General features: G+C 46.2%; 3 protein-coding genes across 12 annotated transcripts in view; 2 read left to right on the forward strand and 1 right to left on the reverse strand.

Annotated features, from left to right (window-relative positions):
- Positions 1 to 3,953, forward strand: part of SUN1 (Sad1 and UNC84 domain containing 1) — a 33,477-nt gene extending 29,524 nt beyond the window's left edge. For all 10 annotated transcript variants that reach the window (XM_053992521.1, XM_053992525.1, XM_053992530.1 and 7 more), the window contains 4 exons: positions 127 to 242; positions 724 to 891; positions 1,713 to 1,802; positions 2,231 to 3,953. In XM_053992521.1, the coding sequence (XP_053848496.1) occupies positions 127 to 242; positions 724 to 891; positions 1,713 to 1,802; positions 2,231 to 2,344 (488 nt within the window). In that variant the 3' untranslated portion in view covers positions 2,345 to 3,953. The remainder of the gene's footprint in view (positions 1 to 126; positions 243 to 723; positions 892 to 1,712; positions 1,803 to 2,230) is intronic.
- Positions 3,954 to 4,394: 441 nt separating this feature from the next.
- Positions 4,395 to 16,335, forward strand: GET4 (guided entry of tail-anchored proteins factor 4). The gene is made up of 9 exons (XM_053991849.1): positions 4,395 to 4,668; positions 8,872 to 8,950; positions 9,358 to 9,439; positions 9,747 to 9,896; positions 11,483 to 11,621; positions 13,416 to 13,556; positions 13,641 to 13,716; positions 13,872 to 13,944; positions 14,991 to 16,335. Exons 1-9 carry the CDS (start codon positions 4,511 to 4,513, stop codon positions 15,077 to 15,079), a joined length of 987 nt encoding a protein of 328 aa, XP_053847824.1. The 5' UTR covers positions 4,395 to 4,510; the 3' UTR covers positions 15,080 to 16,335.
- Positions 16,336 to 17,785: 1,450 nt separating this feature from the next.
- The window catches only part of ADAP1 (ArfGAP with dual PH domains 1), a 51,240-nt gene continuing 41,638 nt past the window's right edge, over positions 17,786 to 27,387 (reverse strand). Inside the window, exons 5-11 of the mRNA XM_053991848.1 lie at positions 26,616 to 26,728; positions 24,699 to 24,845; positions 21,725 to 21,808; positions 20,833 to 20,895; positions 20,386 to 20,457; positions 19,742 to 19,970; positions 17,786 to 19,093 (exon numbers count right to left, since the gene is read on the reverse strand). Coding sequence (XP_053847823.1) covers positions 19,065 to 19,093; positions 19,742 to 19,970; positions 20,386 to 20,457; positions 20,833 to 20,895; positions 21,725 to 21,808; positions 24,699 to 24,845; positions 26,616 to 26,728 — 737 coding nt within the window. The 3' untranslated portion in view covers positions 17,786 to 19,064. The remainder of the gene's footprint in view (positions 19,094 to 19,741; positions 19,971 to 20,385; positions 20,458 to 20,832; positions 20,896 to 21,724; positions 21,809 to 24,698; positions 24,846 to 26,615; positions 26,729 to 27,387) is intronic.

A 27,387-nucleotide genomic window follows, 5' to 3' on the forward strand; every position in this document is an offset into this window, starting at 1 on the left:
GAAAATTATTAGATCTTAACAATATCTTTAATCTGATGTTCATTAGGCTTTATATAAATCTCTGCCTTAATTACTCATTCCCTCTTGAAGACTTCTATTTCTGCTAACCTGATCTGTCTTTTTGAGGTGGCAGCATTCTGGGTACTCGCTGTTCTGAAACCTATGAGACCAAGACAGCATTAATTAGCCTCTTTGGAATTCCTCTGTGGTACTTCTCTCAGTCTCCCAGAGTGGTGATTCAGGTAATTAAAGGCCAAGTAAACAAATGCAGCAATGTTATTTTGTGTTGAGTGGTTTGGGTGGCTCTTTGGGTGCTGGGTGTATCTCTGTAATATATTGGGGGCACAGGTACTTGGAGCTGTGTTCCCAAGAGTGGGATTCTTCTGGGAGTCCCTGGACACAGCTTAAGTTCTAGTCTAGCAAAATTGAGAGTCTCAGGAAGCTTGGGTGGTGCACTGGACCTGTGCAGAGTGAGGGCTGGGGGGGTTCCTGTTGAGAGCTGATCTCCAGGCAGGTCTTTAAAACACCACTGGTAGCTCAGGTGGGTGTGCTGCCTTCCTGAAGAGTTCCACCAAGGAGATTATTTCTGCACCTTACTGTTTAAAAGTGTCCCTTAGAGCTCAGAATTCATTACAACTCTTTATTACAATAAACTAGAAAACACTGTAGCATTGTTTTTATTGTTGTGTCCCATCTTGTTCTCTCCACCTTCCTTCTGTGCAGCCGGACATGTATCCAGGAAACTGCTGGGCGTTCAAAGGATCACAGGGCTATCTTGTGGTGAGACTTTCCATGAAGATCTATCCAACTGCCTTTACCCTGGAACACATACCAAAAACTCTTTCACCAACAGGAAATATCACCAGTGCTCCTAGGAATTTTGCAGTATATGTAAGTCTGTCTCTGAATTTAAGTTGATGTTTGTACACAGAATATTTGTGTTACATACCTTGGAGAAGAGTAACTTCAGGAAGGACAGCTAAGAAGATGATAAATTGTTTCACTCATTGTTCTTTAAAAATTGCTTTTGTTTGTGAGCTTTGAGGTTGAGTAAGAAGTGTTGCAACTAATTTTGGGTGAGTTATTTCTTTATTCTTGCTCTATACAGTAGTAAACACTTTCAGAGGGAGATTATGTTTTTTTATTTGATCTAGTTATTTTATACACTTTGTTTCATCCTCCTTCCCATTCTTCCTCTCTCCACCCACTATCCTTCCATTTTGTCTCTGCACCTTATCTGTGATGTGCCTTAAATAATTTTTGTAGTTCATTTTACCCAGCACCACAGTTGTGTAGGTAGGATTTTGGAACAGAACAGACCACAGGGTATATCAGAGAGCAGTTATGATATCTGAGAACTTCTTATCAGGTTTTTCTAAATGCTTAAACAGTCACCTGCAAGCATCTGAATCTTCAGCTTTGATGTTCTCTCTGTTTGTCCTGAGCAGCTTATATTGTACACTGTGATACAGGACTGGCCATGAGAATTAAAGGGTTTGACCATGAGAACATGTAAACTGCACAACTATTTACAGGGCAGGAAACTGGAATACAGAGCTGTGCTTGAACTTTAAATTACATGGGAAACATTCTGATCCTGGCCTTATCCTTCAAGTGCTGTCTCTTGATAGATACTCTGTGTAGGCATGCTTCTAGTTTGGGTTTGATTGGAAATTTGATGGAAGAAAAAAATCTTTATCCTGTTGTTACAGGGTCTGGATGTTGAATATCAAGAAGGCAAGCTTCTAGGAGAGTATGTCTATGATCAAGATGGAGAACCACTGCAGATGTTTCCAGTGATGGTAAGTCTGGATTATAAGATTTAAAGTGTCAGGAGAAAGTTACTTTTATTTTCTACACTTGTGTGCAATGAGCAGTAAAGGGAAAAGGCCTTGTTCTCATCTGGGCACTGTAGAAGCTGAGGTAAAAAGTATCTACCTCTGCCTCAAACCTATGGCCTTAATAGATGAGAGGGGAGGAAGGCTTGTTGCTATGTGGACACAAATGGTGGGAAGTTGCTAAACATGGGAAGAGTCTGTTCCATGCTGCTTCAGACTCACAAATACTTGTACAGCAAGGAGGGTTCTGTTCAAAGGAACAGAAAATTCCCAAAGCATAGCTTAGGTTCCTGCCAGTACCAGCAGTCATTAATAACTAAGAAAGCTTCAGTTGCAGCTGTTTATGCTAGAACCCTGACATTGGCTTGTGTGTTTGCTTTTTCCTTCTCCAGGAGAAAAACGAAGATGCATTCCAGATAGTGGAGCTGAAGATTTTCTCTAACTGGGGCCATGCAGAGTACACCTGCCTCTATCGGTTCAGAGTGCACGGGAAACCTGCCGAGTAATCCACACTACAGCTGGGGGTGGCTGCTTTGTACATTTTGTTCCTAATCTGTATATACTGGGAAGCCTACAACACTGGAATCTGTAAAGGATGAGGATGCAAGATGCACACTGCAGAACTGTTGATCCTCTGATAAAGGCAGAAGACTGTCAGCAGAAATGTATAAATGCCAATTTTTATTTGCTCTAAGGCTCAGCTTGTAATTGCCAGTTCGCTTCATATTTCTGTGTCCATGCTGAGAGAAATAATGCATGCAAACAGCTCTGGTTCATAAAGCCCAGTTGGCAAACAGGTGACACACGTTTTATTACAAATGAATGTATAGGTTTTTTTAAAAGAATAAACCACACTTTCTGCAACTAGGAATCTGTTCTTTTTTAATCCAGGACTTAACTGCATACTTTTGCTAGCTTGGCACCATAAGCCAAAAACTGTGGTACATTTTGAACACTGCTGTGGCTAAAGGTGTCCTTTAGTTGACAGTTGCTTTTAACCTTTTTGGTGGATCCAAAAGGGCTTCTTTGCTACATATTGAATACAATAAATACTACTGTCAGGGAAAGCTAACACAACCAAAACCAGTTTAAACACCAGCGACTGAGAATGCTTTACTGTAATTTGTGGCCGCGAATTGCTCTAAAAGTCAGGGATAACTTTAAGTAACTGAAGTTATTTTAAGGGTTTTTACCATGGCAACTTGGCCAGTTTGTTCTTTTTTTAGTGTCAATCCCAAATCGACCTTGATGTACTGACTGACTGGCTCGGAGCTGATAAGCCTGCTGAATTGCTCAGTGAACACTGCTGTACTGCAGTTGCACTACCTTAGTTTGTCCAAAGTGATCTCTATGGGACAAGATTTCCTTAGACTGGTTGATTGTTACACTCCATAAATGTACTGTGAGAATTCGGTGTGTGGAAAACAAGCCTGCAGTAATTCTCGCTGCGTCACATTTACAAGAGGGACTGGAGCTCAGCGCTGCTGTGTGCAAACACGGGCATTCCTGATCCTCCCCACGAGCCTTAGTCGGGTACCAGATGAGTAGAGTTGCTCCTGGAAACAACACTTTCACATAGAACCAGATGAAACTGCTTATTGCCCCCCTTAGCCTTTGCTGCTTTGAAGATCCTCTTTGGAAAAGATTCCTGAAATTCACTTGTTTGCAGAATTTTTATCTTGCTGTTCTAGTGCATTTTGTAGTTACACAGAACTGTTACACATGGACCTGCTGACTGGTTTTCTGAATTGAGTTATGTATGTTGCACAACAGTCCTCGAATGTTTGAAATACAAAAAGTCTCCATGTGAAGAACTGTTTGTCACTCGACCTAGAGACAGAACCTATGGCCTGCGCAGAGGAGTAGGTGACACGTGTACAGGTGTTTTCATATTATAGGTTACATATTTAAAATTAGAATTATCCTGTATAAATTGAAATTAGGTAGCTGGGGGGGAGTATTTTGAATAACACTAACTTATTTTTAAAAAAGCAAGATAGGACTTTGTGCAATGTATTTTTGTAAATGCTTTTCAAAATGTCTGTTATTCTTTGCTGCCTCCAAACTGACAAGATGCTATTGAGATGTTTAAATAAAGAGTTTTAATTTTTGAAAGTGCATGTAATACTTGAAACAAGAAATAAAACCTCTTTTCTTTTTTTTTTTTTTTTTTTTTTTTTTTTTTTTTTTTTTTTAATCAGCTAATTAAATAAGTGGGGAAAGATTGTGATTCCAAAACCGCCCCGAGCTGGGGCAGGGGTGGGGGGGTTTCACTCGGGCTTTCCGCGGGCAGGCCCAGGAGCAGCGTGTGGCACTGGGGCACAGCCCCGCTGGGTGGGCGCTGGATCCCTCAGCCCTGCCCGCATCCCTGAGCCACAGCAGCCTCAGCCGGGCTCACCGCCCGCGCTCCGTCGTTCCTTGATTGTTATAACTCTTTCCGGTTATCCTGCGGTTTCCCGTTGTGCGCCCCAGGGCGGGCCGTGCCCCGGCTCCACTCCCGGCGTTCCTCTCTCGCCCTGCCCAGCCGCCGTTACCGCCCGGGACGCGGCGCGCAGCCGCGCGGGCTGAGCCTCGCGGGCCGCCGTCCGAACGGGCGGAAGCCGGGCAGCGGGGCGCCGGGGCTGGGTGCGCATGCGCCCGGCTGCCGCCTCCCCTCCCCGTCCTCCGCGCTGATGGCGGCGGCGATCATGGCGGCGGAGCAGGAAGCCGCGAAAGGCGGCGGCGGCAGGAACCGCGGCGGCGTGCAGCGCGTGGAGGGCAAGCTGCGCGCCAGCGTCGAGAAGGGCGACTACTACGAGGCGCACCAGATGTACCGGACGCTGTTCTTCAGGTAGGGCCGCGCCGGGCCCGCCGCGCCGCCCCTCCCCCGCCCGGCCTTCCAGAGCCTTCCCACGCACTGTCCCCGGCTGCCGCCCGCGGCGCGCACGGCCGCTCCCCATTGGCCGCCGCGCCCGTCCATCTCCGAGCCCCGCTTTCTGATTGGCCCGCGGGGGGGCGGGGTGGGGCGGGCGCGCGGCTCCGGCCCAAGCGGGGCCCGGGCCGGGCCGGGGAGCGGCGGCCCCAGGCTCGGCCCGGCCCGGCCCGGCCGCGTCACCGCCTCCGGCACCGCCGGCTCTGTCAGCGGCTCGGGGCGGCGGGGGAGCCGCTGCTCGCCGGCCTTTGGGGGCCAACCCCCACTCCGGCCCGGTCCACGCCCCGGCGGCCCCGGCACTGTCCGGTGACGCGCCGGCGGTGTTGCGTCACGCTGCCCAGAGGTCGCGGGCAGAGCGGAGTTTCGGCCCCCGTCCCCCAGCGCCGCTCGGTGGCCCCGCGTTCCGGGGAGGCCGAGTGAGGCCCCCCGGCCAGCGGGATGGGCTCGGGGTGTCTCCCCGGGCGTCCTCTGGCGCTCGGGTCGGGGCTCGCCCCGTGTCCCGGGGCCATCCTGGAGCGGAGCCCTGCTCTGCCAGCTCGCTGTAAGTGTCAGGTGGCTGCGCAGTGAGGTTCCAGGGTTTCGAGGTTGGTTGTTGCTCCGCCGGGACGCGGGGTTACTTTGTTTCACCCTGGTGCCGCGGTCGGAAAGGAGCGGCTCTCAGGGTGGCCAGAGTCGCCTGCACGGAGGAGCTTTGTGGAGTAAATTCCACTTGGTGTAGTATTTGTGTACGTGACAGTGACTAAGTAGAGCAGGACATTTATTCAGAAATGTTACTACTGCTTCTTTTGTCATAAGGAAATTGTTTTTATTGCAAAAAAACAAAAAAGCATTTTTAGGCTTCATTTTTCATGTCCACTGCAGCTTGCAGGGGTCACCCTTTCTCTCATCAGATTTAACATGCAGACCCTTGCTTGCAGGGGCACAGAAGAAGGTGTTTGTTCTAGGAGCTTACTCAGCTGGTCCCAGCTTTGTTTACTTGTGGTTCTGCTGGGGGAGAACAGGATGGAAATTTGGGTTCACAGAATCAATTAGGTTGGAAAAGACCTCTGATGTCATCAGGCCCAACTTTTGGTTTTCAGCCAAATCACCTGTCAGCTGGACAGTGGCACTAAGTGTTTCCTGAACCCTCCTAGGGAATGTGACTCCACCACCTCCCTGGGCCCAGTTCCAATGCTTGACCACCCCTTCTGTGAAGAAATTTCTCCCAGTGTCTGACCTGAACCTCCTGTTAAAGCCATTTCCTGTCATCCTGTCACTGGCCAGGAGCACCTGGCTCCATCCTCCTTTCAGATGTTATAGAGGAAGGGTTCCCCTTGAGCCTCCTTTCGTCCCAGCTCCCTCAGCTGCTCCTCATCAGACTCATGCTCTGGACACTTCAGCAGCTCCATTGCCCTTCTCTGGACACGTTCCAGCCTCTCAGTGTCTTTCTTGAAGTGAGAGGTCCAAAACTGGACACCACCCTCCCTGTCCTGTGTCTTGTGTCCCCTATCCTCAGCCCTCATCGGTGTTAGGAGGAGAACAGGCCTATGAGTAAGCACAGAAAAAATAGCAGTCATGCAAGAAAGTGGGGAGGAAAGTCCTTGGTGCATAATGCTGCTTGTGCTCCCAGCATACATCAGACAGCCTGCCCTGCCCTGCCCTGCCCTGCTCTGCCCTGTGTCCCAGCACCATCACATTAAATCAGTTTGTTCTTCCATAACCCCTCTGATGGGATCAGCCAGGCACCATCCAGGCCTTAAGACTTAAATTGTATTTGAGAATAAATCTAAATTTAAGACAAAGCCTGGCCTATTTTATAGAAGGGATTATGTGATGTGGTGTCTGCAGTGGTGTGAGAAGTCTTGGCTCAGGAGGTCACTTCTCCTCCAGTCTTCTGGATGTATTAACTCACATATTCAAGCCTCCCTGAATTAATTTGGAATCAAAGATCCTGCCTTTTCCATTTTAATTACAAGTGAAAGGATGTGTTCATTTAAATGAAAAGGTGACATTTGCATGGCTGGGTAGTCTTGTCAATCCTCTGTAAAATGTGATAAAAATCAGCATTTTTTCAGACTCATTAATGCTCACTGGGATGACCTGAGCTCTGAAAATGTAATTGGGTTAGCCAGTGCTTATTCCTTTTGAACACACAGGCCTGTAAAACATTTTTCTTGTCTGTCAGAGGGTAAACTTGAAATCCTGACTCAGTTTCATACACTGAGATGTATTTTAGGGTGGAGGAGGGGAAGAAGTGGAGGAGGAAAGATTACCATAAGCCTGCCTCCTGCAGAGTTATTATCCCTCTGTGATCCACAGAGCAGGTGGAAAACTGCTGTTCCTGCCTAAGCCTGAGCTCCCTCAGATACACCTGAGCTGGTGGTGTTTGTTACTCCCCAGGCTGGCTGGGCTGAGCTCTTCTCTCTTCATGACTTGGCAACTGAGTCACTCTTCAAAGTGTAATATCCTTGTTACATCCATTTCTATTTCTCTGGTCCTTCTAGGTAATTTTTTCTGTTGTAAATTATGTGCTCCAGGACTTCTCTTGTTTTTAATACCATTTAGAGAAATGTCATCAATATTTATTTTTATTAAACAAGTTTTCTGATAAAAGTTCTTTGAAAAACCTCAGCTCTTTAAAATGTATTTTATATCATAAAATTGTTTTCAGCAGCTTTTAATATCGTCTGTAATAGTTCTCAGATTAAGAGCTTCCATATAGCATTGTGAATCTACTGGAAGTAGAATTTGTGGAAGTGGATCCATGCTGAGTCCAACTCCTAGAAGCAAAACTGGATGGGAGCCCAACTGTAAAAACATTGGAGCTATGGATTAATTTGACTCACATTTACCATGGTGATTGCAAATCCGAGTTGTTGAGAATTATTCCAAAACACTACTGTCGTGCCTTCCATTATTTCAGTTCTGTTTGGGATAAAAGACCTTGGCGTGTCTCAGAGTTGATGGGCAGGATGGGAGGAGTGTCTCATCCCTTGTTTGTTGTCTGTGTGGTGTTGCCAGTAGGGGACACGTGTGACAGGAGTCTGGGGCACAGCACAAGAGGTTTGGGATGCTCTGGTTGTCTCTTTGCTTGGTGTGACCCCCATGGCCACGCTGTCCTGCTTCACCCCCAGAGCCACCAACCCCTCCTTTGTCCCTGGGCACTCTCGGGCTTTGGAACAGCCTGAGGGGCCCTGGGGCTGCAGGAGCAGAAAGGGGTGACACGGGCACAGCCCAGCCAGGTGTGTCACAGGGGACAAACCAAAGTGAAGGTGCCAAAGCAGCAGGGTAGAGTGACACTTACCTCTGTGATATGAGCAAGTCAGCTACTGAGAGCACAGACTTTTTGAGTAGCAGTTAAGAGAAATGGAATTTGGAAACTCTGCCACACCTAAACTGCTTTTATGGGAAATGCTGTGTTTATAAGCTAGAGCTGTGACTCTCCAAGAGCTGTAGTTACTGACAGTGACAATGTGCAGGAGGCTGCAATCACAGCTCTGTGGTAAGAGGTCCTGAGGTAACCACTGGGAGCAAATTCTTTAATTCCTTATTTCTTCGTTAACTCTTAAGTGGGAAAGGTGGGAAGTGTGTTTTGAAGCATTATATTTTGTTTCTTTTGAAGTGTTGCATGGTGAATCTTGCTGGCTGTGCTTATCTTACTCTCAGACCCATAGAGATGAGCTCCTTTGGTTCAGCAGAGGGCTAGGACAGGCTGATGTCCCCTGGCAGAGTTGTAGTGGTCAGAGGGACTTGGACCAGTGGAAGGGTCAGTGAGCTCTCCAGGAGGTATTCCAAAAATTGTTTCACTGGGATGGCTTTGGTAGAGGCTCAGTACATAGGCATCTTTTATTCAGTTGAAATCTTGGGTTTGTTCCCTTTTCTTGTTCCAGCCCCAAACATATTTGTAGCTCTTTCAATTTCCGTTCTTATATTCTTCATTTTATTCCATCAGGTCTGGAGCAGAGAATTGCAACTTGCAGTTCAAGCTACATCATTATTGAAATTAACCTGATTTAAAAATAAATTCCTTGTTGTTGTTATTTTAAATTTTAGCCATCTTTTAATCCCTTAAATATAAGTAACTTTAAGCATACACAACTTACTTAGTGGTCGTTTTTACCATGGCTTTGGTATTTTTTTCAGGTATATGTCACAAGGAAAACATGCAGAAGCAAGAGAACTAATGTATTCAGGGGCTTTACTGTTCTTCAGTCATAACCAGGTAAGTCACTGGTTTTGTGTGTGTGGCTTGAGGGCAGGGATTTGTTACTCCCAAGATTTTGAGAGATGAATGGTGGGTTCTCAGTGGTAAATGTTTGGGGTAATTGCTTTGTAATCTTTTGTTTTATCTCTTTGTTGAGCCTTTCTCCACAAAGAAGGATTATGCCAAGCTGGAACATGCAGCAGTAGTGTTTGTGAGCATCCAAACAATGCCTGTGTTCTGCTTTCCTGGAGGCTTCTCTTTGATGCCATCAAATTACTATAATTTTTTTATCAGGAAGGCTGAGACTTGATATTGTGCCCTAGCTGTTGATAAAAGCATTAAACCTGCTGCTGCCAAAATTCTGGTTGATGTTTCTTTTTATGCCCTGATACATTCATCACTGCCAGTATGTGTCTGTTTTGTAGCAAAACAGTGCTGCTGATCTGTCCATGCTGGTTTTGGAGTCTTTGGAGAAGTCGGATGCAAAAGTAGCAGAAGATCTTTTAGGTGAGGTGACCTCTGCTCTTGGCTTGGTGACATTTAGTTGTGCTTTCCCTTCACAGTGACCTGTTAATACTCTTGAAAGCTGCAATCCTTTCTGGATTCCTTCCCAACATGGCTAAGGGTCACCTTCCCCATAGGAATGGTCTGGGGGAAACTTTGTTAGAGAATTGTGGGTTCCAGATGACTCTGTGGGCATGCTTGGAACTAACATTGCTGCCTGTCCTAAAGATGGATCTTAGAGCTGCATTAGAAGCAGCAGATCATCTTATTTTTCTTAGTGCTAAATATTTTTCAATCTTATTGCTTCCAGAAAACTTGGCTAAATTGTTTAGTTTAATGGATCCAAATTCTCCTGAAAGAGTGGCTTTCGTATCCAGAGCACTAAAATGGTCCAGTGGGGGATCAGGAAAACTTGGACATCCAAAACTACACCAGTTACTAGCTATTACCCTGTGGAAAGGTAAGAAAAATCAACTGGCTTTTCTGTGTTTTCCTTTGAAAATGTTGAAAGCAAGGTGTTAAGAGATCTGCTTTGGGAGTATTCTAAGGAGGCTGAAATGGAAATGATTGATTGACTTCTGCCATTATCTGATTTTTGCATTAATGTCTTCCTAATGTTACAGAAAAATAATGGGTCTGTAGCTCTATATTAGTGTAAAATCCAAAACACAACTGCTGTGAGGCTCTCTGTAAAAGGCAGGTTGATCCTTTAGACATTGACGTAGTTTGATTGTGTCATTAGGAGGAAAATTGCCGGGGAGCAAAGATGTTCTGTTGGCAAGTTCTTTTGTTTTTAAATCCTGGATAAACATGACAAAGATTGAAATACATCACCTGGCATCCAAAACAGACTGTAATTAAGTACTTTTTGAGAAGTTGGCCAGCAGGGTTATTTCCAAATGAATGCTGTTGCCTTTGATTTATGAGCCATTTTATCACTTGTGATGGGATGTAAGAAAAACACAAAATGCTCTAAATAATTATTGTACTTGTGGGTGATAGCCACTATTTACAGTCTTGTGTTCAAAACATAACAAAGGTGATTGAGAACAGTTGAGTACATGCCATTTTTTCTGTGGTTTCTCAAGATAATTGTTTATTTTACATTTTTCAGTAGCTGCCAAATTGTGACAGTGGTTTCATGTAACAACCCTGACCCAGTAATGGTCAGTGCTGCAGCCTCTGTGTGCCATAGGCAATTCCCTAGCTGCTCTCCTGGGATTTTTGTTAGCCTGATGGCTGCTGCCAGCCAGAAAGGGAGGATTCTTCTCACTGCATTCAAGTTAGAGGCTGCTACAATAAGAAACAGGATAAATTAGGATAAGCATTCTGTAAGTAAAAGTCCCCATTTTGTAGCTGCCTGCTCACTGTTCTCTTGAAGAGCAAAGTGCCTACATTTTCATAGTCTGTAGCTTTTTGAGTTTCATCACAAAAGGCTCAGATTTTTAAAACAACGCTTTCAAATTCAAAAGATTAGCAGCTATCCAGTTTTGTCATTGCAATGATTTTGCACAATCCTTTGCTTCAGGTTCTAACAAATCATTGCCACTTCTTACACCATTTTTCCGTATGCTGTTCTGTTCAGCATATGGAAGTGATTTTAGTTTTGGTAGCAAGAGTGAGCTAAACTAAAAAGAGGAAATGAAAGAAGGATGCCAAAGGTGCTGTTTGACTTCTTGGTGCACATAGTCTAATATGGAATTTCTTGATTCCTGTCCTGAGCACTGGTGATAGCACATCAAGTGTCAGCATTCACTTAGATAAAATTATACAACCAAAGTTCAAGTCAGCAGTAGCTGTAATTGAGTAAACTGTATTTATCAGCAGTTGTTCAAATGTGCTTAGAGTAAAATTTATTATTATCTCCCTTTATATATTATCTGTTACTTACAGACTTTTTACTAGCTGTCTTGTTTATATACCACACCTGTAACCCTTGTTCTTTTACCAGCTAATAAAGTACAAGGCTAATAAATTTGGTTTTATGTTCAGGTACATTGAACTGATTTCTTAAAAGCCTTTTCCTTTTCCTTTTTCTTTTTCTAGAGCAAAACTATAGTGAATCTCGGTATCACTTCTTGCACTCGACAGATGGTGAGGGCTGTGCAAATATGCTGGTGGAATACTCCTCGTCCCGCGGATACCGCAGTGAGGTGGACATGTTTGTAGCTCAGGCAGTACTACAGTAGGTGTTAAACTTCTTCTGAAGCATTTTGCTGAGATGACATTATGTGTGGGACCTAATTTAACCACACAGCCTTTGCAAAAGAAACTGTGAAACTGGTCAGAACAACAGGAGAAAACTGTCTGAAAACCGATGTGTTTAAATTCGTCAGACTGGGGAGAAAAAATGTGAAATAATGTATTAAGGTCGAGACCTGAAATTATGTTAATTGCCTGAAGAATGAATGTAATCTGTTTAACCCTGAAAGCACGATTCTTAGCTTTATTAACACCACTTTATGTCTAGTTAGGGCTTATCTGTATGTTCTCACTGGACTGGACTCAAGCAGGCCCTGTATTTAGCATACAACTTGCTCTCACTCAGGTCCTAAGAGGCAACTTGTCATGGTCAGCCTGGTCTGTGAGCAGCAGCTTGATGGTTCTGCCTTGACAGAGTTGCTGCTGGCTCTTATTTTAGGCATTTATTTTGTAGGAGGTAGGAATGGAAGCTATTGTGTGCTTTTGCAGAGCTCATGTAGAATGAAGGTTGACAAAGCCAATTTTACTGTGTTTAATCAGCTGATGGCTTTCTTCAGGCAGAGAAGGCAGCTCACGGAGGAGTCTGAGGAGGAGGTGGAGACAGGACTGTGTGGCAGGGAGTCAGGGAGAGAGTAGGTGTTGGGGGAGAGGGAGGAGGTGAGAGCAAGTTTGTCTCTCTTTTGGCAGCAGTGAGCTGTCATGTCAGATTTGTCCTGCTTTCCATAGCTGGTTGCTATAGATTGCTGTGATTTTGAGCAATAGCAAATCCTTTATGGAAATCCAATATGTGCAGGACTCAAACAATTTTATGGGGAGAAATTCTGTGGAGAAGTTAAAAGATTATTTTTTCAGTGTTTATACAGCATTTCTACTGCATCCTTCACATACATGTCAAATACTGTGTTAAATCCTCTTGCATGGTGGTTTATTCTCCAATGAAAATAATTGCAGTTCCTTGCTGTCAGTGAGGCAAAACAGCCCCAAGCCCTTGCACATGTGAGGGTAGAATTAGAGGCTAGCCTGCCATCAAAAACAACATGGCTCATGGCAGCTTTCCTAAGGCTTGCTGACAGCATTTGTCCCAGATAAAAGGCCTGTTAGGCCAATGGGACTTGCAGAGATTGCCAGTTAAATTAACTGGACCTGAACAAGGATTTGATCTGTTTGAGGGATCGATCTGTTGGGGACAAATGGCTTGGGAGCTCAAAGTACAGCTTTATTATGAGGTTTTTAGGCATGTGTGTCAAGCTATTAGTGGTCCTGATGCCACATTATGTTGAGGTGGAATAGAATGACAGAGTCAACAAATACTGACAGATACATACTAAAAAGAGATGTGTTTGGGGATGAATGGGTCTTTAATTCAGTTTTTAACTCAGCATAGTAAATCCTGGACCACTAGATGCAATATAATTTTAATGTGAATTACAGGGTAGCCAGTCTTTCCACATTTTGCAAACTGATGCTCTCTTTTAGTAACTGTCCTGTACAATCTGCTTAGAGCCTGGTTAAACTCATTCTATTAATATTTAATGTCTGTTTTCCCTCCCAACCTGCCTATTTCACAGTGTGTCCTAGTAGTGATTTTCCCTTTCCTCAGCTGATGGCCAAACCATCCCCAAAGATGTCCATCTCTTAACAGTTTTGTTTTGCCATCAGTTCAAGCCTGAGATGGCCTCTATGCATAGTGAAGTAGATTTTGGCTTCCCTTTTTCTATGGTGAAACCATTTCTCTGCCCTTTGTTTTTAACTTGCCCCGTTCTCTTTCCTTTTTCAGATTTCTCTGCTTAAAAAATAAGACCAGCGCATCCGTTGTTTTTACGACGTACACACAGAAACATCCTTCGATAGAGAAGGGTCCACCCTTTGTGCAACCACTGCTAAACTTCATCTGGTTTCTGTTGTTGGCAGTTGATGGGTACAGTCTCATTTCTATCATGTCCTTCTTGGTTTTCTTTTCAGTTGTTAACTGAGATTACATTTTTGGTTGTTTCTTTTCTAGAGGAAAACTAACAGTATTTACAGTGTTGTGTGAACAGTATCAACCTTCGCTGAAAAGAGACCCCATGTATAATGAGGTGAGTTACTCATAAACAGGATTTAACTCACTGAACGAGTGAAATAATGGCTGATTGTCTCCAGCTTTGTAGATAAGAGCTGGTGCTTTACCTTGCCTTGATATTCCCACCTGTAAATGAAATAATTGCCTTTTTTTCACCTTGTGTCCCTCCAGTACCTAGATAGAATAGGACAGCTTTTCTTCGGAGTTCCGCCCAAGCAGACCTCGTCCTACGGGGGATTGCTAGGTAAGCTCTGCTTGTAGGTACCTCCAGGCTTTGATCAGTGACCTGGATAAAACACCTGTGTTGGAAACAGATCATCTGTTCTAAGGAATTTATAATTCTTTTCATAACCTGTAGGAACAGCCCCTGCTGTAGAATACAAGATGAATGGGTTGCATGTGAAAGTAGTTTGCGGGAGCTTGTAGACTTTTATCACTGAGAAGGGGAGAAGTACTAAAAAGACTCCTATGGTTAACTTCTGACAGTATGTTATAGCTTCCTAATGTAAAAAAGCATCTTACTGGTGTTAAAGTTAATTTCCTCAGAGTTCAGTGACTGATTTTTCTTAAACCAAGTATAGGGCTTTGGTAGAGATCTAATCAGTGCTGATACAACATGAATGTGTCCAAAGAGGAAGTTCTGAAATTAATGCTGCCCTTCTACAAGGACTGAAATGGAATAGAGACATTCAGCCCTCATTTCCTGGCTCTTGAGTAAAGTGTGAATTAAATTAATGTTTTCCCTGAGAACTAAGCTGCTTTGTAAAGTGCCTTGAAGCTTTACCTACAAATGTCAATTCACTGATATCCAAAGTCTGATGAAAAACATGAACATCGTGTTTTTACCATCCGTAATTTGCTTTTCAGCAATTCAGGCATCTTTAAATTGATGCCTCTGAGTTTCAGACAATTTTTTTACAGCATGATGCAGACTGTGGCTTCTTTTTGAGAGTTTCACTGCTGGAGGTTTTTTCCTCTTTTGGTTGGGTTTTTTTTCCCTCTGAGGGTGCAACTGTAGCACATAAATATGTGACTTTGGGTTTTTCAAGTGTATTCTTGGAGACGGAACAGTATCAGTGTACAGCTAAGAGTATACAGCTTCCCAAATCAATATTCATAATGGAAACCAGTGTGGGATTACTAATGTCTTGGTGAGACTCTTCTACTTCAAAACTCTTGGGGTTTTTTTGTTACAGAAATCTGTACTGTAGCAGGATGGAAGATCAGTTAAATGATTTTGAGATGAGAATGTAAAACTAATGATTTTGACTGTCCTGTATTTTATTCTAGGAAATCTTTTAAACAGTCTGATGGGAACTGGGGAAGATGATGACACAGAAGATGGTCAGGAAGACAGCAGTCCTATCGAGCTCGACTGAATGTTGTTGTCATTGGGTGCCGTGTAAATCTGATGATTCGATGACTCCAAAGACACTTTTGGAATTTGAATCCTGCAGTTGTTTCTTGGCTCCTAAAAGGGCTCCTCTGGTCTTTTAGAAATGGTTGCTGAAATGTTTATACTGTCGGTCTATATTATTTATGTAAAAAAAAAAAAGAAAGAAACCAACAAAAAGTAGCCAAACGAACCAATCGGAGCAGTTGTTAGTGGGTTTCCAATCCAGTGGCTGGGACTGATTAAACATAGTCTGCGGTTTCTGATGCAGTATTCCCTTTTGCACAGTCTTTCAATAAAGCATAAACGTGGGGCTTGTCCTTCATGGCCTACCCAATACCATCTGTGTTCTGAGAAAGCCTCCTTGCCCTCTGCCCTCTTCCAAGGAAGATCTCGAAGGGCAGGGGGAGCACTTGAATAATTGATTTGCGAGGCTGGTGCCAAAAGTACTGCGAGACGAGCCAAGCAGCATAATTTGAGATGCACATCCAAGAGACATTAATACAAGAAATTGCTTCCACTGCCACGAGTAACATGCACACCCTTCATACTGCCTGCCCCTCTCCCCAAGGCCAGGCTCTGGCTGAGCCCATGTGTGTGTTTAGCCAATACTTCCTGAAAAGCACAAGGTTGAATAGCTCTTGAGTAAAAGCCCATCAGTGGAACGCAGGTAATTGGCTTCCAGGTGGATCTCTCTTGCCTAGGTATAAAAATTTGGCATCTAAAATACGTCCTGTGGCTTGTGGCTGTACTTTGGAAGAGATTTTGCCAGTGTAAGTTCCCAGCTGTACGTGCAGGCGGCAGCGTTGCTGTGAGCAGAGCAGTTTGCCGTGGGCAGGGTATGTGTTTGGACTGGGCTGGATGGCAAGAAAAGGGATACTGCAGAGCTTCTGGTTCTTTATGATATATTTATTTTTCTTGGGTGATTGATTCATTTAACACTTTCTGTTAAAAAAAGAGTAAATCAATAAATAATGGAGTAACTTCACCCCCAGCAGTAGGCATAGCCATTCTCCATCTCCTCTGTAATGCAGCACAGTCTGGTACAGGGAACAGGTGAAAGGGTGGGGAAACGCTTTATTTTTTCATGATGAAAATAAAAAGGCTTAGATTAATAAACAGCAATCATGCATGGGGGAGGGATTAATACAAATTTATTGACTGTATGAAAAAAAAAAAAAGGCATTGACAGGAAGACTTTGTGTTAATTGTGAAGTCTCAAATAAACACTTTATACCAGGATGTGCTATACTGCTACTTTCTAAGAGTTTCCCAAGCAGAGCTTTACATTCCTTGCTATTTTTTTCACTCTGCATTTCACTGTGGGTCATCCAGCCCTCGGTGCTGCACTTCACCTCTGTGCAGTAAAGGTGTAATTCTCTAGGGGTATTGGAATGTCTGGAGCAGATGGGGCTTGCTTTGCTGTGCAGCTGGTTAAGGGAAGAGCTCCCTCTCCGGGCTGGTGCTGTAGACATTTAATAAATGATCTGGGATGTCAGCAGACATTTAGAACCACAGCATTTCATTGCTTTTGGCTGCCAGGAATGTGCCTCTCAGGCAGCATGAGGTGTCCACAGGCATCCAGCACATGTCCCCTGCTGTGTCCTCTGTGTGTGACCCAATGTGAGGTTTTTGCCTCAGCTCTGTCTGCAGCCCCCACTGTGAGCTGTGCATGCCCCGACCCCAAAACCCCAGCCCTGACAGGAGGGCAGTGCTCCAGGTCTGGGGTACCTACAGGTGGATATACAAAATGTATATTCAATAATTACAACACTATATAAAGAACATGTGTGTGTGTGTATAAAATACATACCTGGGAATTTAAAATACATGTATACACACACACACACACATATAAACAGCCTTTTGTATAGATAATAATTATATACTTGTATTACATATCATTTATAATATTCTTAATTATACATGCACAGAAAAGAATTTTTATAGCTACCTATAAACACAAACAAGGAGCCCAGTCTGTCCTCTCCCTGCTTCTGCTGTGCCTGGGTTGGTAAGTGTGAGTGACAGTGTGTGGGTAACATACACATATAAATACTTTAAATATAAGTTAAATATATAATTATAGTTATGCATACACATGTGCATGCAGATATGTGTGTTTATATGCAATACATACACCTTAAATTTATAAATATAAATTATATGTATATAAAGCATGCACATGTGTATATACTATATAATCACATATTTTAGAAAACAAAGTATAAAAATGTCTATGCATATACAGGTGTGTAAAATACATTTAGCTTATCTATTTGTAAATTGAATATGTCTGAGTGCTACATCTGTACATGAATGTGTGCATATGAACACCTCATACATACACACACATTTTATATATTACACTCTATCCACTATGCAGTTTATAATTGTCTGAATAGCCAACAACCCCTTTATAAAGCTTATTTCTCTATTCCAACCAGCTATCCTTTGTGTATGTGTGTGCACACATAAAGAATTATAGAGAAAATACACAGAATATGCACTCTAACACACACATATACACAAATAATAGATAAAATGATACACATTGTGTGCCAGGGTATGGCAGATGGTTTTGAGGTGTCCCACACCCCTGGGGCTCTGCCAGCAGCAGCACCTCTTTGTTTCCATTTGCTGCTTTTTAACCCCACCTCCCTCCCCTGCCCCAGCACCACACGGCCACGGCTCTGACATAATAATAATTTATTGGTTCGAATGACATTTAGTACCACAGTTGTCTTACCAGTGACAGAACGAATGCACACAGCCGATGAGATGCTCTCAGCTACACAACCAACCTAAGAAAGGCGTCGGGCAGGTCCGTGGCTGGGGCTGGCCCTTCAGGGCACGCCAGAAATCTCATTTTTGGGTAAAAATCCAGCACCTGGTGTGCAGGTCCCAGCCCGCCCGCCCTAACTGCAGGAATTACAGTGCTCAACACGGCGCTGAAACGTCACTTCAAGCAGCATTTTTTTTTTCCTTTTTTTTTTTTTTTTTTTTTTTTTTTTTTGGGGTGGGGAGGGGTGGGCAGGAGAAGAAAAATCAACCAAAAAAAATTGAATTATTGGGGGAAAAAGTGCAACCACCAAGTCTGGAGAAGGGATGTGCCCGCTGGGAGTGAGCTGGGACAGGCTTTGATGGTGCCCATCAGCAAAACTGCAGATAAAGCTCAACCCCCCAGCTCCATACCAGGCTCCCCAAATGGGGCAAAAGCCCCCAGACCATGGAACAGGGATGACCCAGGGAGCTGGACACAGGCCTGGCTCCCAAAGCTCTGCTCCCCCAGCATCACCCCACGGGTTGGTGTCTCCCTTGCAGCCCCCTCCTCCCTGCCCTTCGTTAACTTAATGAGGCTGATGATGCCCATTTCCTCTATTTCTAAATCCTATGTGACCCTCTCCAGGTACAGCATCACCTCCAGTCCCCAGGGGACAATTTAGTTACTGTTTGCCCCGGCACCATGGCAGGCTCTGCTGTTTTGCACAGCACCATGCGTGTGTTTCCAGGCTGCTTCCCATCCCACAGGGATGTCACCCCTTGGGGACTTGCAGCCCCCCTGCAAAGGGCTGGCAGCCATCTGGACGTGTGGGGACGGTCAGCTCCAGCACCCAGGGACCTGAGCATGGGGAAAAGCCCCATCTGCCCCTGGGATGTGCCACCAACAGTCTCTGCCATCCTGGAGAAGCTGGGTGCCCCTTCCAGCGGGTGTGGGGTGATGGGGTGGCAGGACCACCCGTCCCATCCCACAGAGCAGCCACAGAGCTGAATTTCAAGTTGGATCAGGATCTTCTGCGATGTTCCACTGCTGCCCTTCCGACATGATCAAGTGAATGATGAGGGGAGAGGGAAGTATTATTATTGTTATTATTATTACTGTTATTATGAATTATTTTTAACATTTCAAATAAAACCACGTTGTGTTGTAAACAGAAGCTCACTCCTCAGGTCTGCCCAGCCAGTCCCAGCTAAGGTTTATGTTTGAAATGGGCTTCCACTGAAAGGAAAAAACAGAGAAGATCAAGTTAAAACAAGGCAAGCACTGGCAGGTGGTGACAGTCTGGCAAAAGCCCACCCTGACAGTGGTCCTTGCTGATGCTCCTTGGCTTCACTTACCCCTATAACCATACAGCAGCATGGACATCACACCAGAGGCAAAAAAAAAAACCTCAAAACAATATGCTATACCCTCTATCTTATACTCTTCTACAATATACTAAAAATCTTAAAATCTAAATTTTGATTATATATATAACCCCACTTATATAACCTACTAAACTGCTTTCTACAATCTCTATAATATATTTTACACTTTTGCAGTCTTTAATTTACTTTAAGGCTTAAAAAGCCTTCTCCATAAATAAAAGTCAAAATCAGTATTTTCTTAAAAATCAAAACACCTCAAAACAAACAAAAAAATATTCCCCTTCCCCTACATTCCCACAAAGAGGGAAGGATACCATCTTCCTCCTCCTCCCTCTCCACTCAAACAGCCTTTACATCCCCCTGGGCAGTGAAGAGCTGCCTCACAGAGAGCAGGAGGGAGCGATGTCCTGATCCCCAGTCCCCTCCAGCCATGCCATCCTCCAGCCCAGGGCACGCAGTGGGGCCAGGGCTGACATCCAGCCCTCCCCAGGGAACACACCTGCATATTCCTGAGGCAGCATCGGCCGGCTTATGACTTTCTGAAAGGTGGTGATCCACTCCAGCTGGTCGTCCTCTGTCTCGCAGGCGAAGAGGAATTTCCGATCCGGGGTGACGATGGTGATGCCGTGCTGCCAGTGGTTCCCCTGCGTGGATGGTGGGAGCCCTTCCAGCACCTTGTAGCTGTTTTCCTTGCTCCCAATAAAAACCTCCCCTCTAGCAAAGGCATCCTAGGAGACAGCAGAGCAGTCAGGCAGGGGTGAGGTGAAGGGAGCTCAGCATCCCGGGCTGCCGGGACAGCTTGTCCTGCAGCAGCCACAAGCCCATCAGCCAAACCCCAACAGCACCACCCAGAGCCCTGCTCCTCACCCAGGGGCACCCACAATACAGCACCAACACCAGGGAGCCAAGATCCAGATGCAGAATATCTGGTGGACAGGGCTTTTAAAGTGGTTTTGGTATTTATAGGGTTACTGCACACCAGGCAGAGCCACCAAGCAGTGACAGCATTGTGCCCTCTTGGCTCTCCCACCAGCCTGCATTTTGCTGCAGATCATTACTGTAATTATTACTGCTATTACTCTTACTAGTAGTAGTAGTATTGCAGGTAATTCCCAACAGGCAGCCCAGGCACCTTCATCTTACCAGGGGATCTTTGAAATACATGAGCCGTCGGTCATCCATGGTGAACCATCGCTTCTTGAATCCCTCTGTTTGCTGAGGAGTCAGAAAATGCCAGATCACACACTGAAAGAGCACAGCTTCTCTCTAACCACGCATGACCCAGGAGTCTCAAAGCACTTGGAGCATCCTGATGAGCTGGGGGAGTTGGGAACAGATGGCTTCTGGGCCATCAGGGCCACCACAGCCAGGGTCTGGGCCAGCTGTACCAGGAAGGGGCATTGGGTTTGTGATGTAGATTTGGATTTTTTTAATGTTTCTCCCAGGTGAGGAAAGTGCATTAAACACATTCACAGAGTTATGGCTTTGCCTCTCTGGCAAGGGTTGGTTTGTCCCACCAGCAGCCCCTTCTCAGGGCCATACAGGGCAAAACTCGTGTTTGGAGGGACTGAAAAATGCTTCAGATCCTACCTTTGGCCCTGTTTTCTCCATGTATCCTTCCTTCAGGTAATTTCTAGAAAGCTTTGGCACCAGCTGGAGCAACCAAAAAGGACAGAAAAGAGCAGCATCAGATGGAGGGACCCGGGGGTCACTGGCTGTGCTGGGGGACACTGGAAGGAAAACCCACACTGAGCTGGCCCCCAGCCCTGAGCCCACCCCACAGCTCCGCCTGAGAGCTCCAGTGCTGCTCCTCCACAGCGCTCAGGAGAGGAGGCTACAACATGAAACACCTTGGAGCAGCTGCCCAGCACAGCCAGCAGCCTCCAGGGGAGTCTCCCACACTCCTCAGGGTGCAGGGCAGCCAGGGACAGAGCCACCCTGCAGAACCACGACTGGACCCCTCCCAGATAATGGCTAGAAGGCAGGAAATGCAATTAGATTTCAAAATCAGTAATCAACAAGCACCACCACAGTGATGTTCCACCCCAAGAGCAGCGCACAGCCCTGGCTGACAGCACGTCAGAGCAGCCTCTGGAATTGCATTAGCCCAGGGTAACACAATTAGCAGCTCCAGCCCCCGGACAACACAGGCCTTTCTTTATAAGCCAGGCTGCACTGACCTGCAGAGAAGAACTCAGGCAGGGCACTGACATCCTTCTGCCCTCACCTTTCCTGCCTTCCAGCCTTTGTTTTGGCTTTTGTTATTACAGCAGCAGCCTTTGAGATGCTCAGGGCTCCTGCAGGTGTGGCAGTGCTGGCGTTGCTGGGCTCAGCATCCCACCACAACCATTTCAGCCCAGTAATTGCAGAACACTCAGAAGGATGGAGCAATCCCCAAGCCTTCCAGCTTGCTAGCAGGATGCTAAAAATGAGCGAGGGGGGGAAAAAACCCCCACCCAAGCAGTGCTGCAGGAACACTCACATCAGAATCACTGGCTCCAGGGAATGCCACTTGTAAGTAATGGAAACGTGCTGCCCGGATGGCATTGAACCAATCCACTATTTCCTAGTAATGAGGAAGAAAAGCAGAGTGAGGAGTGCAGCCTGCACATAAAATAACCTGATCCTGCTGTGTTTCGTCTCTCCCGTCACTCTGGCCCCAGTGACAGAGCACAATGCAGCAGCAATCCTAAAAAACACAGAATACAACAAAAAGGTGAAGGATGTGGAACATTCAGCTGCTGTTCCAGGCTGCCAGACATGTACAGAGCTCTGCAGCTTCCAGTCAGCAAGGGGGGCTTTCTGCATAGGGGAGGATTTAAACATCTCTGAACTGGCAAAACCAGCCCCAGGAGAGCATTTGAGATACTGAGCTGACCCTACAAGCACGGCTGGGCTGGTGCAACCTGCCCCCCCCACCCCTCAGCAGGACACCTGAGCAGCACCTGCATCCCACCCAAATTCCAGCAACATACATCAGTGTTTTGCTAAAAGAGCAGCTTAACATCTCTTTATCTTTGTATCCCAGTCTGTCAGCTGTGTCTGTGAGTCCTTTAGGGACAGCCACAGTGACACTGAAGTCCAAGAAGCTCTGGCACTTCTCCCTTTCCTTGGCAAAAATCTCCCTCCATTTTTTTCCTCCTACAAAATAACTGTTTTATAATTTCTTTATTTTTAAACTCATGTATTCATCTATCTCTGGTAAGACCCAACAGCTTGTGCAGTATGTCTGTGAAGGTTTTGCTGAGAAATGTCACATTAATTTTAAGTGTTCCACACAGGGAGCACTCAGACACTGCCTTGTGGTCAGAGATGTGGGACCAGGAAAGGCATGTTGGAAGGGAGATTAGGAGCTGCCCTGCCTGGGATGCCGAGCACAGGGAGAGGGATGCTGAGCTGTCTTGCTGTCATTAATGCATGTGAAGCTTCACACATCAGATCAGGGACAGGTTCAATGAGCCAGACTTAATCCTAAAATAAACACTGTCAAACCCTTTCAGGTGAGGTCGCTGCAGTGTAGGAAAGACCATATCAAAGGAGAAGCTGGCCTTCTCTAAGAGTTAAATTTTTTTATGCTTTAGAAATTACCTGGGTAAGGAGGAAAGGCTCATATGAAATTCTGAAATCTGAGTTTTAAGGAGTTGAATTGGGGGTATCTCAAAAATGGTCTAATGTGGCAAATAGCCATTCCCAAAATTTAAAAATCTTTGCTTTGGTTTGTTAAGCTGCTTCAAATTGAGAGGAAAAAAATCCCAAAACATAACAGGACAGACAAACAATGATTTGGAAAACTCTGACATACTTGTCTGAGTTTTTGCTCACTTATCATTTGCTTTCCTCCCCTAAGCAGCTAAGGACAGCCCAGACAGCATCACAAAGGGGATCAGTGAGAAGAATTCACTCCTGAAGTTAATGATGACCAAACCAGGCTGGAGCTAATGAACAATAAGCTGTGATGTTAAAATTTGGTATCTTATACAGCCACCAACTGGGTGGTTATATACGATTTCTTTATTTACCTGTGGGTCTTCTCTGTGATCACGATGTGAGGTAGGGTTACACCCTGCAGAAAAGCAGAAGCTGAAACCCTCACGGACTTCCAGCAGTAAATTGCTTTCTGGGATATTGATATCCATTGACACAAATGAGGTTTGACCAAATTCTTCCCTGTGAGGGTGCTGAGGCCCTGGCACAGGTTGCCCAGAGCAGCTGTGGTTGCCCCATCCCTGGAAGTGTGCAAGGTCAGGTTGGACAGGGATTGGAGCAACCTGGGATAATGGAAGGTGTCATCCACGACAGGGTGAAACAAGATGATATTTAAGGTCCTTTCCAACCCAAACCATTCTGTGATTCTATGAAATGTAAGAAGGAGCCTAACTGAGGCTCCAGCACTTCAGATCAGGGAGAGGCAGCACCTCTGGGCTCCAGGAGGACACACTGGGGCTGCTGGGGGAGCACCAGAGGAGCAAAGGGCAGCAGGAGACCTCAGGTGAGTCCCAGGGCAGCCTCCAATCCCGAAGGCCAGGAGTTTACTCCAGGGAGTTCATCCTCTTGCAGCCCTTGTGCAGCCAAGGAGACAGACCAAATTCAGGGAAGTTGAAGGGAATTCAGCCGGGTCGTGACCAGATTTCATCAGAGCACATCCTGCCCTGCGTGGGAGCGACGCCGCTCCTTCCTCCAGCCCCAGCAGAAACCTCAGCAGCTGAAACCCAAACCCCACAGCCCTGAGTGCTGTGCAAACCACCAAAGCCCAGCAAACCACAGACACCGACACGACAGTGGGACACAACTTTGCCACTAAAGAGCTGCTGCTTATTAGTCTGGTTTAAATTGCAGCAGGGAGGTACCTGAGAGCAGCTGGAGTGACACTGTGCTGGGCTAAAGAAGCACCTGCTGACAAGCACTTGGCATGGAGGGGAAGTTTGGGGGCAGCTCCCTGGGACCCACAAAAAGACCACCCCAGACCCACGGGCCCTCTCCTTCACACCTCCCTTCAGAGACACCTGAACAAGGGGATTTATTTCAATACAAACATGAATAGCTGCATTTTATGAAGTATGAGACAGGCAGAACCACAACAGTTCCCTACTTCTCCTACATTCCAGTTTGCTCCCCTTTTGCAAGTCGTTGGACTGAGTCCCCCCATCTTCCACTGCTCCATCCATGCTGTCTCCTTCTCTGGCTTCCAAGGAGCCTGCCTTGAAAAATCCTCTACTCCAAGTAGCAAGAAATTTCCAATTCCTTCCATTTGCATCTGTTTATTTAGAATACAGTCTGCCACCCTTTGTGCTTGGAAGAACACGACACACTCTCAAAGCTGGCTGTGCATCTTGTAGCCCTTCCACCCTCCAAGTGACTCCAGCTCAGCTGGAGCCTGGCGTGCCACAGGCTGGCCCTGGGCAGCACCAGCCCCCAGGACCACAACCCAAACCTTCTGATTACCTCCAGGGCCTCACCTTGCCATCTTCGTGATAGACAAAGATGTTCCTTGTGCTATTGTCCTTCAAGTAAGTGATCTGCAGTCCGTGTGGGTTCCCGATTTTTGCAGGCTGGAAAGTGGCATTTAGGTGTTCGATCTTCATAATTGCTTTGGGTTCTTTTGCCTGGAAAGCACAGCTGAGTGAGCAAACACCTGAGAAGTGGTTTTCACACCAAAAAACAGTTCACTTGGTCAGAAAAAAGGCCTATTTGAGACCTCCATTAGCTAAAAGCACCTGAATGCCAGCCCACAAAACCAGCTGGTGATGAGATATCCGAGACTCCGCTCAATGAGCGCTTCCTGCCAGCCTGGAAAAATGCTCTGTCCTCCTGCAAAATTCAGCAGGGATACAAAAAGAGACAGATTGCTAACTAACAGGCCAGGATGCTTTGTGCACCCACTGATAGTTCATCCTTGTCCCAAAAGATGGAGGATTATCCCCTTTGCCAACAACAAACCCGGGTGCTCGGCTGGGAAGCACCATGTCCATGTCCTTGTCTGTCCATCCTCTCATGTGAGCCACTGGCTGCTGACTCTGCTCCTCCCTTGCCTTCTGAACTGGGAACTTTCTCTTCAGAGGGACAAATATAGTCCTTACAGCCACCTCTAGGGTGGGTTAGCCCAAGAGGGAGCCTGGGTCAGGCCCTCCCAGGCACCAGCCCCACCTGCACCCTCAGTGGCAGCCCCATAGCTCTGTTCATCTTCCTACAAAGTGTCTCTAGAAGTTGGCCACCCCTCCAGGACTGCACTGAGAAGTGAAAGAGAAGCAGTGAAAAAACCATCCCAACAAACACCGATCAGCCCCTTGGTGACACTGGTTTTGGAGCAGGGCCAGCAGAAGGCTGTGGGGTGGTGCCATGGTCCCAGCACTGTGCAGAGGTGTCAGTGCTGCTCTGGGAACTTGGGGACTTCCTGAGGACACACAGCCCTGCAGGGTGACCATGGTGGGGATATCCCAGCAGAGAGGATGTCTAGACAGCACCATTCCCACCACAGCTGTGGTCAACAATGAGGCAAAGCAGCTTTAAACTATCAGAGCAGCCAAGAGTGACTGAATGGAACTGCTGGGACTTTCACTTCTCCCTCAGCAAGGACTGGCTCTCTCTTCTCCATGAGATGCAAACCAAGCTGAAGGGGAAGATGGTGCTGTCAAAGCCACGGAGAAGTGAGGATGGATGTTCCCATCCTCTGGATCATCACGACACCATAACTGCACCAACTGCTTGGGAAAGCTGGCTGCTGGCTCAGCCTGGGCTGCTCTCAGCTGTGATGGTCAGGGGAGACTCAAAGGTCAGAAAAAACACCTTGGCTTTCTCCAGTGCATGGTGCTGAACAGTGGAGTGTCCATCCACTCATCACAAATGCAGTTTTCATGGTAATAGCTCCATTTCTCACAATAATGAAACATGCTCTGGGGAAGGAGTCAAATACTTCCACGCTGCTGGACACTGGAACAGAACACCAGGGAGCTTTCCCTCTGGATTGCTTGCCATGCCATGCACAGGAGGATTCAGACCCCAGTGACCACTGCAAGGTGGTGACACCTTCATCACAAGGTCATCATCCATATGAAACCCACATTAGCTGGATGACGCAGAGCCAGAGCTGAGAAAAACTCCTTTGCTGGTGGTTTGAGAAAAGCCCCACGGACTTTAAAGGGCAACAGAGCAGGGATGTGTGAACAGGCCTGTGGGGCATCTCTCCATGAGTGTGCTGGAAGAGCAAGAGCAAGCCCCCCTAAAGGGAGGGTGAGCTGAGCCTGGTGCTCTTGTCCTGGAGCAACTGGGGACTCAGTGATTTTGGAAATTGTAGAAATAAACTGGTTCCCTGGGAATTACATGTTCCAGGATGCTCTCACAGCTGCATTCTGCACACAGCAACCCTAGGTACTCACATCGTTTTTGTTGAAGTACTTCAGAGCACCTTCCCTCTCTGATAACACAAATTTTCGGCTCAAGAACTGCCCATTGTCGCGTCCTCTCTTCCACAGAAATCCTTCTCGGTACCCTGCAGCAGAAAGGAATGACTGAGAACCAGGGATAAAGTGCTGCACTTAAAAAGAGAGTTGGGACAAAGAAAAGAACTAAGACTTCAGAACTAAGCAAACCAAGTGTGTGGCTGTTCTGCTGAGGACATGAAGGAAACAGGCCTTCTCCTTCAGACCTGCCCTTCTCACTCTGCTCTCATTCTCTGCCAACAGCCCGTGCTTCAGACATCTCCACTCTGACACCCAAGGAGTGGCTGCCTGCAGGCCCCCTGTGCATTATTACAGCTCAGTCCTGGGGTGAGCCAGCACAGGCAGAGGGTGCCTCTCTGTCCCCGTGGGACCCAGCAGCCCCCGCTGCCCGCATTCCCACAAACCCACCCTGTCACCACCCAGAGATGCAGATGGGATGGTCCAAACCCTCGTTTATCCTACAGCCACAGCCAGCACTGGGGGGTGACACCACTGTCCACCTAATCCCTTCTCCTCAGAGCCCTCTCCATCCCTCCAGTGCTCCAGCCCACTGGAGCATCATTGCCCATGTGCACCAGTCCAGTATCCAGGGACCAACACTGGATACACCTGGGAATGACAAGGCTAATTATTTTCTCTGGTCCAGCCATCCAGCTTGGGAGAATCTTGCCCAAAGGCAGGAGGAGACCCAGCTCATTCAGTCCATCAA

This window comes from Vidua macroura, chromosome 16 (genome assembly GCF_024509145.1).
Source record: "Vidua macroura isolate BioBank_ID:100142 chromosome 16, ASM2450914v1, whole genome shotgun sequence".
Classification (NCBI taxonomy): Eukaryota; Metazoa; Chordata; class Aves; order Passeriformes; family Viduidae; genus Vidua; species Vidua macroura.

Coding starts and splice junctions, on each gene's coding strand:
- GET4 (XM_053991849.1), top strand. CDS start 4,511: ATGGCGGCGGCGATCATGGCGGCGGAGCAGGAAGCCGCGAAAGGCGGC. Junction 4,669..8,871: donor TACCGGACGCTGTTCTTCAG/GTAGGGCCGCGC, acceptor TATTTTTTTCAG/GTATATGTCACAAGGAAAAC. Junction 9,440..9,746: donor AGTAGCAGAAGATCTTTTAG/GTGAGGTGACCT, acceptor TATTGCTTCCAG/AAAACTTGGCTAAATTGTTT.